Below are 13669 nucleotides of genomic sequence, written 5' to 3'. Positions count from 1 at the left end.
AGAGAGAGAGAGAGAGAGAGAGAGAGAGAGAGAGAGAGAGAGAGAGAGAGAGAGAGAGATGGAGAAAGAAAGAGAGAGAGAGTAACAAACATCGCGGTACATGCACTCGCGATCGCCACATAGAGCTGCGTTATTGCGGCACACTCGCGTCAAAGACGAATACGAACGATATGATATATTCGCGTATACCTTGGCGTACTGGGAGTGCACGCCGACCTCACGTAGCGCGACCGACAGGTCGCGCACGTCGATGCGGCCTTTGCCGTCGAGATCGAGGCGCTGGAAGATCCGCGCCAGCCGCTCCTCGTCCTGGGCCGGCAGCTCGTGCAGGTAATGCGGCGGCATGACGCGCGTCAACCGCGACGCGCCGCCGCCTCCGTTGGCCGGCATTTATTAATTTTTTCCTACACCAGGTCGTAGAGACGCCGCGACGTCGACGGGACCGCACAATGCGACACGGCTCCTCTGCCCTTCGCGCGCGCTGTCCAGCACTGTGTCGCAGTGGTGCCGCACAGTACGTAGCCGTAGAGAGGCATACGTGGGGTGTGTTGTGTGTGTGCGTATATATATACATTGAGTATGTGCGCGCGCGCGCGCATGCGAGCGTGTGTGCACGCGGTGTACATACATACGTGTCTTGTGTGGTAGACGTCCTTCGACCGCCGCGACGCACGCATCCGCACTGCCGCACGCCTGGAGGACGCGCGCGCGCTACATACAAATCGAGCGCGCGTGGAAAATTATACAGGGTGTTTCGAGATCACCATAGGCGATCTTTTGACCTCTGATTGTCGCACGAAAACGTCTTAAGACGAGGAATGTTGCGCAAAATTATTTATATATGCGACAGTTCTTTTCATGATAAATATATTGCGTAACAATCATTTTATTGAGTACACGAATATATTATATTTATATACATTACATTTTTCCCCTCGCTCTCTCTTATACAGTATACCCGTTGAAAGAAATACACGCGCGCGTATGTATGTGTACGTATGTGTATGCGTGAAACACGTATGTGTTGTATGTATGTTTTTGTATATGTATACGCACGAGAGTACGCCGGAAAAGTAACAATATATAAATTTTATTACAACTCGTACATTACAATTGTGTGGTATATAATTTAACGCGTATCTATTTGTATACACGGTAATTGTAATTTACGAATTGTACATTATCACGTTGTAGAGTAGTCTTCCAGTATATCAAAAAACACTCGTTATTTAATTCGCAAATATTAACGGAAAGATGACACATGGAAAGGAAAGTGTCCGTATACTGATAAGCGGCGAGTACGCCGACTGTGTGTGGCCTTGCACATTGGGAGAAAAAAGACCGACGTCCGTTTATTCGGTTCTCGATTATAAAAATCTTGACTCTCATCAAGTTCCAATGATTTTTTTCTCAGTTCAATTGTACATTTCGTTTTTTAACGGCTAAAATGTTAGTTGACTGATTAGAATTCGATGGATACTGTCTTGAAGATTTGCAAAGTTCATAGCTCCCAAGAACTAAAGGAGCGGACATTGGCCCTTTTTTCCTAAGGTACAGATTCATTTATCGTACATCCGATATGTATACAACTATCATATCGCGTCACGAACAATATCGTATAAAACAAAGAACGTTTTATTTATAATAACATATATAGAACTGTAAGATCGATCGTGTAACCACTGTACACATAGCGACATGTTTAACATGCAATATATTTTTATTATTAAAAGTCCAAAGCGCGATAATAAGAGAGCTAGTGGAATTAGAATCAATAATAATAGGAGAAACTAGTAAAACTTATATTTATGAATTACCACACAATTGTTATTAATACTAAAAGTCTGAATTACAAAGAAAGTACAAAGATTTTATATCTATTAATATAACTGTTACAATTTATCTGTTTCGTTGTAAATTTTTTTTATTATTTGCTGCGAGATATACGTGAAACGTTAAAAATTCAAAACTCATCACTATTGCATAATACTATATTATATAACATATATAATTAAACAATTTTCTCACTAATTAGGATTTCCTACTATTATTTCTTCTAATCCTGTTTCCTATTATCCTTCCTCTAAAATGAAGCGACCGCTATTCTCTTGAATAGAATTTTTCTTTGCGCTTATTCTCTGCTTAACAGAGACAAGTATAGAATTTCCTTCCCAGCCGTTACATAATTTGTTTATCAGGAAAAATAGTAAGAGATAGAAATAATTCTGTCTCGGAAATTTTAGTGCACTACAAGACAGAAAAAAGAGAAGAAATATTGTTTATTATTAGAAAAGAAAAAACTTTCATTTTCTATTATAAAATATATTAAAAACGTATTATTATCGATAGGTACACAAAAAGTTTTCTCTGAATAAAATATTGGAAATATTAGATTTAAGGCTTTCACGGCCATTGATACAATGTCTAGGTATAGCTTCCGGAATGGAGCATATGGAGCATATCGCTGATTCAAGACACGGCTCCATTCCGGAAGCTATACCTAGATATTGGAAATATTGTATATCGTTAGAAAAAATAAATAAAAACGTAGAATATTTTCTGTCTCTTATTATTTCATTTATTTTCTAGTTCTACTTTTTCTATTATTTTTCTCTCTAATAAGGAGCGATAGGATTTGCTTTTTGCAATTAATCTCTTTAATAAGAGACAAGCGAAACCTCCCACCACGCATAGTTATCATTATTATCATTATGGCGCGCTGGCTAGATCAGCAATATAAATTGTATAATAAATTAAAAAAACTGCATTGTGCAAACAAATGCATAATAGACAATCTTCACGATTGTTATTGCATAATAATACGCAAAAAAATTGATTGCACCGTATCATTGTCTAACATCATTTCGATTATTTTCCATAATTAAGTCCGCATTATTATGGACGGTGATTAAAAAAGAACTGAATACTTTCATGTACATATTAAATGAAAATATTCAATTCTTATTAAATCATTATTTGTATATAATTATGCTATTATATATAATTATATAATTAACTTTTTATAGATGTGATTCTCCACATATAAATAATCCACGCATCATAATTATCATTAAATCAGCACGTTATCGTATAAAAATGGATTGCAATTATAATTAAATCTCTTCAAAATTTTTATAAAAAAAATTAGTTATAAAATTGAATTGAGATTTCGAAGCTAATGTGCATAAAAGAATACTTAATTCTAATTTCAAAATTAAAAGTCTCATATATACCAAATAAAAACCCATTTCTTTAATTTTTGGTGATTAAATTAAAAGATAGAAATTTGGAACATGATTCACGATTAATCTTAATGAATTTCAAAAGAATGTAAATAATAAAAACAATAATGTCACATTAAAAAATATTGATAGAATTTAAAACAAGAGATAATAACTTTGTGGTAATATAATTATTGGATAATAGCGATCCGTCTTTGTTAGTCTTGCGTTCATGGATAAAAATTCTCCTCTAAACGTATACACAAAAAAAATTAATAATGGTAATAAGATAGTATTACCTTTTCTGAGGTCAATCAGCATTCTTTCCGAATGTATAGTTCCCTTTATATATTATAGTATATAATGAATACACTACATCATTCTTATTAATTTTAATACACCACATAATTTCATATTATGGCTACGTCTTCTTTTTTTTGCAGCTTTCAGAAAGACAGATTCGTGAGTCGTTCGTCAAACATAAAAACTTTCTCGAGTGCATTAAAATTAATGTGAATATAGTAATGCATATATATACATACATTTATTATATATTAATATACGTATACTTTTTTATTATATAAAGTAGAAAAAGAGAGAGAGACAATGAGAAAAAGAGGGAGAGATAGAAGAAAATTTCTAATCTAACTCGTAAATTCATGACTTTCTATCGTTGCATAATTTTCCATCTTAATTAACGTAATAAAATAATAAATGTCTTTATATGTCACAATACAATATTATTTTACAAATAATAAATAAATCTAACTTTTTGTACCATTTCTCTCTCTTTCTCTCCTTTTCCTCATTTCCTCTCTCCCACTTTAACGTCGGAAATTCTACTTACTTCCTCTCAGCATAATAATCGAAGAAGCCAAGAATTACTCAACATGTGAAAATACATGTTTTCTTCTGGATTAATAGGATACTGTTGTTGTATTATTTTTTGGAGGGATCGTCCTCGCTGGAGGACCAGTGCTTATCCTCTTCTCGCAATTCATATTCCCAGCGCAATTCGAACTCGCGTATGTCATGAGCTATTCCCGCCTCGTACGTATCCTATGTATATATATATATATACATATATATCTCACTATCAGAAGTGATTATCGTGTTTTGAAGCACACCTTATATAGAATTCAGTTCATATATATTCATAAAATCAAGTTCACAATTATGATATATAAATTAATATCAATAATTATTAATTTTTTTAGATAATGTGCGCCAAGAAGATATTATTAAAAGAAATAAAATTATCATATTATATATATTTTAATATTCAGCTATTATGTCACCTCCGAATATTTTTTTTTTAATTAAAATCTGCTCACCTCCTCCTGAGTCTTGTAATCGCGACTGTATTCCTGGCCAGTAAGTAGGTCGTTATCGACGGCGGGTTGTTGACAGCAAAGCGGGAAAGTAGTGGCGGTAGCGGAAGTGGGTGCTGTGCAATAAGGAGTTGTAGCCGCCACTGTCCAATTGCGCACATCTCTCTCGCGCTCACGAATACCTGCCTCGATCAACTGCAACTCCTGCGCTAGTCTCTCGCCCGCCGTAAACGTCGCATTAGCCTGCGTCGCTAGCTGTTGTGTACGTGTATATTTAAAATAAACATGTCCTATAATGTCAACAAATGTTACTTAATTGAGAGACATACTTTTAAATCGTTGATCTTCTTCTCGAGATGTTTGAGTTGCTGCTTCACCTTTTGCGACTCGAGTATCAGGCTGAAACGGAAGAAAAAGAGCGGTGATAAGTTCTCGGAAGTAATTATCCGCGTTAGACAACACAAATGTACTCACTCCTTTGACGTGCATTCAGAACGAGGAAATTGGATGGCTGGTGATTCAACGGCGATATTGCGGCCAAGAGTGACGTAATTGTCGGCGAAAGCAGCCTTCGTCGCTGTCGTCTGCATGCCTCCGTTACCTCCCATTGTAGCGTAAGCTGAAACGTACACACACACTCTGTCACTCATTTAATAATATACCAACGCAGTACGTGTAGAAGTGCATAGTAAGTCTCGGATAAATCATAAGGTAACGGTACAATTTTACTGATTATGTCACAAGCAGAAACGGATTCGTAACTGCTCACTCACGTTGATTGCCGTAATACCAAGAATTCGGTCTGAATGCAGTCAGCGGGGCGGGAGTGGGTGGGCCGCCTCCTTCATTGTAGAAACTCGCTGGTGCCTGCAACCCGCTCGGAGATCTACGAAAGATTCTACTCGTTAACATATTTAAATTTTATTGATTTTTTTCAAGATAAAAATATCCTCATCACCTTATTAGAGTTTTGGAGAGTTGTCTGGAAATTGGTCCATATTTACTAGCAGGCGGTAGAACAGTAGGTTCAAAAGGTACTAAATCGTCGTCGTGAAGAATAACGGAAGGATCACGAGGAGTGGCGGGCAACCGAAAGCTATTGGGCGGTAGTAACAGCGGGGTACCGGGTATGCCACTGGCCGCCCAATTCGGCGTCAACAAATCTGTCTGGATATCATAATCCTAAGGAAAAGGAAGAACGATTAAAGTACTTCAAAATAACACAATATTTTATATATCTATGTATATAATCTCATGAGCAAAATATATTTTTATGTTCTGTTGATGAGATTTTTTTGCGTTACCGTTTTTATCTGAGGCGACTGCTTGCCGACAATCGTTTCTAACTGATTCAAAATTTCCATCCTACGCTGCAACAGCATGGCCAGCGTTTTGGCTACCGTTCGCTGCTGCGAAACCATAATCGCAATTTTACAAATTTTTTTAATACATCCGTGAATATTACACACAATGAGGTATTTTTATTTGAGATATTGTAACAATTAGAAAAAAAAGTACTTGTAAGATTCCTCAGAAATCTAGAATAATTTTTTATTCTAAAAGGAGCGAATCGAATTGAAAACGTCTTACTACTCACCTTTTTACCTCCGTTTGAAATGTCGTTGGTTGTCGTCGACAGTTTGCTCGGCATCTGCGGTGTGTCCCACATCCCAAGGCTCGCTGTCGGCGGCGCGGGAGCGTAGTCGATTGGACCTGGGCCCACGATGTAATGTGAACAATGCAAAGAATCCATTGTGCTCTTTGGGTATACCACATGCGTCAAATTTTGCGAGGGTGGCAACACATAGCCTGTTGTCAGTGGTTCGATAAAAGTAGTTTCGTTCAAAGTTGGGATAGGACGTGGAATCGAAAGATCTGAAAGGATAATTGCGCAATATAGAATAACTCTACAGAAAAATAATAAAAAATAAGACGATTTAGATGACGTAATTTAAATAATAAATTTTATCGTTATTCGTGTTAGAAATTTTACCAATGAAAAAAATATATTTTAAATAATTCAACTCACTTTCTCGGTGTACGTTATCATGTGTTTTCACAGAATGGTGATAAGTCAATTCGTCTTTCTGCTTGAAGGTTTTATTGTTATTAGTTGTACTTTTATCTCCTTTCAATTCCGTATTCAAATTCGTCCTGACGCCCAATTTACGATTTTTCGATCGATACCTATATGATTATCACACATACCAGACAATTTATATTTTTAATCTATGCCATTTATATTTCAGTTTCTAAATACTTGTATTTGTCATAAATACTCGTATTTTTTTTTGTATTCGTAATATGCGCAGTCAATCTAGATGTCGATTTATACTATACTCACTTGTCGAGTTCCACATCACTGTGGGCGAAGGTACAACTTCCAGATCGCGGACAAGAACCTCTCAGAGTCAAGTCCCTACACATGCTGACTTTGTACTTGCTGGCGGAGCCCGCTGGGCCTGAGCCAGCGACTGAACCCGCAGATCCGCCGTCCTGCGATTTCCGATTACCTCCACCGGCGCCGCCACCATGCTGCCGCACAAAATCTACCAGCGCAGCCACTACTATCCTAACAGCCTCTAACGCAGCTCGACAATCTGTTAAAGTTGGTGGTTCTGCTTCTGCAAGAAAAGAAAAGAATCGTCAACACGTAGATACAGAACGATACAAAAATAATTGAACAATTATACTGGTCCGAATGCGGAAAACTGTAACTCACCTGGACTGGGATCTATAGCAGCCAGCAGTTCCAATTGCGGTCTCAGACCACTTAGCTGTCCTGGATCCGGTGTGCGTTGAAGCGCTATCACAAGTTCCTGTACACTCTGAGCGAACGACTGCGGCGTTTGCAGCTTGTCGATGATACTCTGCATATGGGACTTGTGAGCTGTGTCACCATACAACAACGCCGACCACTGATCTGGCGCAATTCTTAGGCCAGCTTCCGTGGCGATTTGCACAATTTGCGCGTCATGTTCGCGTCTCAGAGCCTCGTAAGTGCGAAATTCTTCCTTCAACTGCATCAGCGATGAGTCACCCTCTCGCTTAGAAACCTGAACATTTAACATTTAACATATATTTACTCAGCGATTTCTTATCTAACATATTTGACGTATCTACATTTAACTTTAAATAACTGAATCTACTAAAGAATCTAGTTAACAAATAAAATAGAACATCATATGTGTATATGACATCATATGATATATTACCTTAAAGCAACTTGCTCTATACAGAAGTTGTACCACGTGCCCGATGCTTGTTTTCGACGCCTGTGGAAAGTGCGGCTCCAGACGTTGTACCACAAACATCACTAACACCTTTCGCGACAATGCTGAACCGTCTTCCAAGGCCAACAGAACGAGTTTGAGGACCTCCTCCTGCATCGCTAATGTGTATTCAACATAACAAAATTATATCAGATTATATCAGATTATATCAGATTATACATTTCTTAATCTAAGAATTCTCAATTCCACGTAATTTCATTTCAAGATCTAAATTTTTCTCACTTCTATATCTAATCTAATCTGCGCGTATGTCTTGACGTGCTTTCAAATGTTAAGAGTTCTACAAATGAAAACTAAGTAAATGAATGCTAAGTCATTTTCTCAAGATATAGAAAGCGCATTTCTATAGAACTGTTCGAATTCGTCGATTCTGTAATTTACCTGGTCCGAGGAACTGACAACCACGAGCGCGAACTGCCGCCCACAAGTTGGCGCTGAGTTGCTGCGGATTCTGATGTTGTAATATCAATTCGGTAACAGATCGCTCGCCTAGGCTACGGGCAGCACGTACTGCCCGCGCCCGGCCTTCCGGCTCCACCAACTGACAGCCCAACAATGTTACCAGTTTACGCTGCATCGGACGCGACACCAGACCCACGCCTGTGGAAAGAAAGAAGAAAGAAAAGATCGATAGAATCTCGGAGAAAGACGATTCTGAGAGAATTATTTACTTAATTCTTTTCTGTATCGTGTACCTGCGGCCACGGTGGGGCTGGCGGCTTGGCATGGCTTGAGATACAAAGCCAGCTGCTCAATGCAGCTCTTAGCCACCAAGTAGTTAGCATGTTCTTCAGCTGGTAGCAGCTTCTGATACGCCGCGGCCACACTCGCCGGGATCTGGCTGTTGCCCACCAATCGCAGCAATGCCTCATTTACTGGCAATCTGTCGATTTCCGTGTTGATTGTGCTCTATAAACAGACACAATTTTTTATACAGATTATATGTTATTAATGATAGTTAATACAGATTAAATATTAATGATATTAATAGAGGTTAAAGCAGAGATATTAACAAATTGATGAAACAATGAATAGCTTATAAAATATGGACACTTCTTCCATTGATTATATTCATAAAATTGATTATAAATCGACTATTAGAAAAATAATATTGGTATTATAGTATACAGTATACATAAAAAATATTAATATTATAATAGTTCATATCATAATAATATTAGTAATATGAATAATATAATATAGTAAGAGCAAAGTGCTTTGTAGATTCATCAAATCATCATATATACCTGATCGAAAGGACACTGTTTGCGGTGAAGGTTGGCAAGGCAGGTACGGCAGATAGTATGACCGCAACCCAGTGAGATGGGACCTCGCTCTGCCACGTCAAATTCATGGCAGCAGATTGGGCAAGACAAATATTCATTCCACTGTGGTGCCTGTATCGGCATTCTGCAACAAAATCATACAAAAATAAAGTGCTTATCTTAATTGTCAGTTAGAAGATTAAGAAACTTATAAATAATGTCATAAGAATTAATAATAAATACATAACTGTGGGAATACTGAAAAAAAAATAAAATTAAGAAGCTCATTATTTAAATAATTAACTCGTTTGCGAATGATCAACATGAATAAAATTAAAGGCACTGCCACTAATCTTAGTCTCAGCCGTTATCGAGGTTCATATTTATTATTAGTTGAAACATTATTATACGCGCAACACAAATTCAGAAAGACGGAAAAATTAATGACATAAAAAGTGTAGGTTATGATAGCACGTTCGCAATACGAAGCGTGTAACGGAACCCGAAAAGTGCAAAAGTTACACTCTATTTTCTAACCACACATTTCACAAGCTCCACTAAACACACTGATCGTGAACGTATCGCGATTTCGATGTGTCGTCGCTGATTCAACGAAATTGATCGATTGTAATGCGAAAAAATCTAAAAACTCGCGCAATTTCGAGCGAGTTCATCCGAAAGAAAGTCGAAAACTCGCGCGACGTCGCAAGCAACCTGTCTCAATATCACGATGAAATGACACTTCTAGAGTCCCAAAGATCGCGTAAATTATTCTTCCCCCTGATTAATTGACAATAATAATGCGAAAACACTATTTACCTCGTTACAGCCGACGCAAAACATCACATTAATCGCTACGCACAATCGAATACACTTTTTACGCGCAGTTGCGCGACAATGAATCACGGATTACGCGCGCTTACGTTGGTGTGTGTTGTGTGTGTGTGTGTGTGTATGTATCTACGCCACACAAAATTGCGGTTATGAAGAATTCACATTGCGTTCGTGATGCCGTTCTCAGGTAGCACAAAATATTCTACGAGATACAAATGTTTTTAACTCTAAAATATTATAATATTGTGCAGGCAAAGATTCATATTTATAACAGAGATGAATGTACTTAAAATATTTGTAAGGTTTATTTACTACGCATATGTGATGCATTCATATAATTGTAAAGTTTTGCTAATATTTCAAATAACAATATGCATTTATTATATAACTAATTATTTGTTCAAGAGTCCACTATTTTTATATCGATAAATTTGATATTGTATAATCTTACTTAGTTACTTTATATTAAAAAAATATATATTAATAAATTCTCCATATCAATATATATATAATGTTTATATTTATATACTATTTATTAAATTGCACAAGACTAAGTCATGATGTATGAAAGTATAGACGCGCTACGTGCGATGTGAAAATATCTGTGGTCAAGTTTCATTTGATGATCGTGTCGGCATGAAAATTATTTCATTTCTAAAAATAACATAACAGAAATAACATTCAGTGAAAAATATAGATAAAATAATACTCATGGTCAACGTAATCGTTAAATGGAACTTAGGGAAAATTCGCATTTTAGCAAACAAGAAAAAAAAGGTAGAAGCCAATCAGAATTAGCGCTAGTAGGTAAGCAGAAACTGTCAACTATTCCCTGACCACTAACGCGAGTTCTGATTGGCTTCTACTTTCTTGCTTATTTACCCAAATATGAATTCTCCTTTATGGTTTACAATGGGAGTAAAGTATGGTAATAAGAAATAAGAGAGAAATTAATCAATCACAATTGTTTATTCTTCTCACATTTAACTGTGATTGCGATGATTTCTTATTCTTACTTGTTACAATCCGTCCTTTGCAAAATCCTCTCCCATTGCAGACGGACCTTAATTCTAGGTTAAAACTCGAAGGAGTTATCGCTGCTCGTATACTTCTCAAGTATTTTCTTCGATGTTACGAAACTCAAGCGACAGTCTTAAAAAGTATTTTGTTAATGGTGAAAATTTTTTTTTATTTACATTTTATCGCTACTAACGTTTAATTTATCGTTGTACATACAAACCGATATAAGGTGACTTGTTGATTAATACAAGTCATAAAGAGATTCCAAAGTTCATTTGAGACATTTATACCAGAATCGCTTGCGCAAGCTATTCCAGATCACTTCGGACTTTTCGCTGGTTAAAATCGTCACTTGTCGATTACAATTACTTTGCTCCTTGACAAAGTTGCACCTTCGTGAAAATTTCCAATATGTTGAAGGTATTTTTTGTTATCGTTATTTGAGTTATTATATTGTGTTATTTGTAGATATTAGGACTTAAATTTATGAATTTTTTTTCTTTTACATCGTTGAAGCATCTCCGTTTTTAATATTTAATATACTTAACTATTAATAAAAATGCTATTCTATATTTATATATAGTGTTATAACTATATAAGGTATTTAACATTTTTAATTATATACAAATAGATAATAGAATATTTAATTTCTTTTTCTGCAGGGAGTCGTAGCTTTGGTGACTGGAGGAGCTTCTGGCTTGGGCCGTGCTACTGCACAAAGATTTGTCCAACAAGGTGCCAAGGTAGTCATTGCTGATTTACCAACTTCTCAGGGGAAGGCTGTAGCTGATCAGCTAGGAGATTTTAGTGCAGTGTTCTCACCTATGGATGTATGTACTTAGAACTTCTATAAATAATTTAAGTACTACCTATAAATAATTCATGAGTATTAATAATTCATGATTATAACAATGAGTAATTCATGAGTAATTCATGAGTATAATAATTCATGAGTATACACAAAAATATCTTTACCTTTTTTGTTTTCTCTCAATATACGTATATATTTTTATATTAATTTATCAAATTTATCTTCATTATCTTTTCTTACATCACTGACTGCTTTTTTCTCTATCAACTTGTGATAATCATCGATATCTCTTTTATTTATTTTATATATTCTTTTAATGAGATATCCAAAACATGATAAATCAATATTATATATATTATTGTATTCTATTCTATATATTTTTTTTTCTATATATTCTACATTCTTCTATTCTTCTATTCTATATTCTCTTTTTCTAAAATAGGTAACATCTGAATCAGATGTTCACACAGCTCTAGACCTTACGAAACAGAAATTTGGCAAATTAGATGTGCTGGTGAATGCTGCGGGTATCGCGATAGCTCACAAGACATATAATAGCAATAAAAAGTCTCCTCATCATTTGGATGACTTTGCCAAGGTCATTCAAGTTAACACTGTTGGCACGTTCAATGTCATTCGCCTCTCAGTAGGGTTGATGATCGAGAATACCCCGAATCAGGATGGTCAGAAGGGTGTGATCGTTAACACGGCGAGCGTGGCGGCGTACGAAGGTCAAATAGGCCAGGCTTCTTACTCTGCGTCGAAGGCCGCGATAGTAGGTATGACTTTGCCAATTGCGCGCGATCTCGCGAAGGATGGGATACGCGTGATGACGATCGCGCCAGGGCTCTTTGACACGCCCTTATTGCAAGCCTTGCCCGAGAAAGTGCGCGTATTCTTAGCGAAGACCGTACCGTTCCCTGGTAGACTAGGGCAGCCCGAGGAATACGCTATGTTGGTGCAACATATCGTGGAAAATCCGATGCTGAATGGGGAGACTATCAGATTGGACGGCGCGTTGAGAATGCAAGCTTGAAGAATCGGTCAAGGAACTCTTCCATATGTTACCGGCGCTAGATCTGGAAACAATTTTTCATCATTACTATGATCTTGAAAGTGCAAGATATCAATAATTTTTTACTAGAATCTTATTATTCTTATACTGCTATTTGTTATTATATTGTAAAGAATAAAATAAAATCGTACTTTTTACAAGTAACATTCTTAGTAGCTTCATTGTAATTTAATGTTAATTTAATGCTGATTTCATGTACAATTTACTTGCGACTTATTTGTTATTTTAATTATATGATAAAAAAGAGATATTCCTATCTTTCTTTCCTTGTTATGTAACTTCAGTTACAGAAAGTGGAAATCTACATTTTTACATTCTGCGACTTCAAAAGTGTGAATTCATTGTTTACCTTAATGTAGAAAATAAACATTAACTTATCTCTATAAGCATTTTTAACATTTGACATAAAACAAGCACGGTTTTGCTGATTGTTTATTAATAGAAAACAGGTTATTTACCGCCATCTAGACTTGCGCGTAAGAACATTCACTTCACTTCAATATATGGCTCCAGGTACTATTCCGTACACGCTTACCGACAACTGTCAGGTCGGTAGACGTCGTTGCGCAGCTTTTTTATACCAAAGAAAAGCTGCGCAACAACGTCTACCGATCCGACATTTGTCGGTAAGCATGTACGGAATAGTATCCCAGTGTTGAGATTCTGTAACTCGTTATTGAAGTTAACGATAGTTTCGTTATCGTTGTAGCAGCTTTTGTATACCATAGAAAAGTTACGCAACGATAACGAAACTGTTGTTAACTCCAATCACGAGTTACAGAATCCCAGCACAGTTTTCAATAAGAATTCTGCCCCCCC

General features: G+C 36.5%; 3 protein-coding genes across 4 annotated transcripts in view; 1 reads left to right on the top strand and 2 right to left on the bottom strand.

Annotated features, from left to right (window-relative positions):
• The window catches only part of LOC116840919 (calcium-binding mitochondrial carrier protein SCaMC-2), a 9035-nt gene extending 8496 nt beyond the window's left edge, over positions 1-539 (bottom strand). Inside the window, exon 1 of the mRNA XM_032808265.1 lies at positions 190-539. Coding sequence (XP_032664156.1) covers positions 190-390 — 201 coding nt within the window. The 5' untranslated portion in view covers positions 391-539. The remainder of the gene's footprint in view (positions 1-189) is intronic.
• A 327-nt stretch (positions 540-866) lies between these two features.
• Positions 867-10094, bottom strand: LOC116840899 (roquin-1). Of its 2 annotated transcripts, none has more exons than XM_032808231.1 (16): positions 9930-10094; positions 9093-9255; positions 8541-8754; positions 8227-8445; positions 7768-7943; positions 7275-7608; positions 6897-7176; positions 6582-6739; positions 6150-6427; positions 5857-5961; positions 5511-5734; positions 5326-5438; positions 5027-5171; positions 4882-4951; positions 4556-4807; positions 867-4280 (listed from the first exon to the last, which is right to left on the bottom strand). In XM_032808231.1, the coding sequence occupies exons 2-16, from the start codon at positions 9252-9254 to the stop codon at positions 4161-4163; spliced, it is 2850 nt and encodes a 949-aa protein (XP_032664122.1). In that variant the 5' UTR covers position 9255; positions 9930-10094; the 3' UTR covers positions 867-4160. The 2 variants fall into 2 exon arrangements, with proteins under 2 accessions (XP_032664122.1, XP_032664130.1); XM_032808239.1 differs by having other exon boundaries at positions 5857-5958.
• A 929-nt stretch (positions 10095-11023) lies between these two features.
• Positions 11024-12994, top strand: LOC116842251 (3-hydroxyacyl-CoA dehydrogenase type-2). The gene is made up of 3 exons (XM_032811181.1): positions 11024-11384; positions 11627-11794; positions 12218-12994. The coding sequence occupies exons 1-3, from the start codon at positions 11376-11378 to the stop codon at positions 12809-12811; spliced, it is 771 nt and encodes a 256-aa protein (XP_032667072.1). The 5' UTR covers positions 11024-11375; the 3' UTR covers positions 12812-12994.
• Positions 12995-13669: the final 675 nt, after the last annotated feature.

This window comes from Odontomachus brunneus, unplaced genomic scaffold (assembly GCF_010583005.1).
Source record: "Odontomachus brunneus isolate Ranch 3 - 2012 unplaced genomic scaffold, Obru_v1 Obru_scaffold_002, whole genome shotgun sequence".
Classification (NCBI taxonomy): Eukaryota; Metazoa; Arthropoda; class Insecta; order Hymenoptera; family Formicidae; genus Odontomachus; species Odontomachus brunneus.
Note: the sequence above shows the minus strand (reverse complement) of the source record. Positions and strands in the feature narration are given on the sequence as shown.

Excerpts from the sequence above, each read along its gene's own strand:
- LOC116842251 (XM_032811181.1), top strand. Across the intron at positions 11,795-12,217 it reads CAGTGTTCTCACCTATGGAT|GTAACATCTGAATCAGATGT; the intron begins GTATGTACTTAG and ends TTTCTAAAATAG.
- LOC116840899 (XM_032808231.1), bottom strand. The coding sequence starts at position 9,254 with ATGCCGATACAGGCACCACAGTGGAATGAATATTTGTCTTGCCCAATC. Across the intron at positions 8,446-8,540 it reads CAGCCCCACCGTGGCCGCAG|GCGTGGGTCTGGTGTCGCGT; the intron begins GTACACGATACA and ends TTCTTTCCACAG. Across the intron at positions 5,172-5,325 it reads TTGGTATTACGGCAATCAAC|CTTACGCTACAATGGGAGGT; the intron begins GTGAGTGAGCAG and ends TGTACGTTTCAG.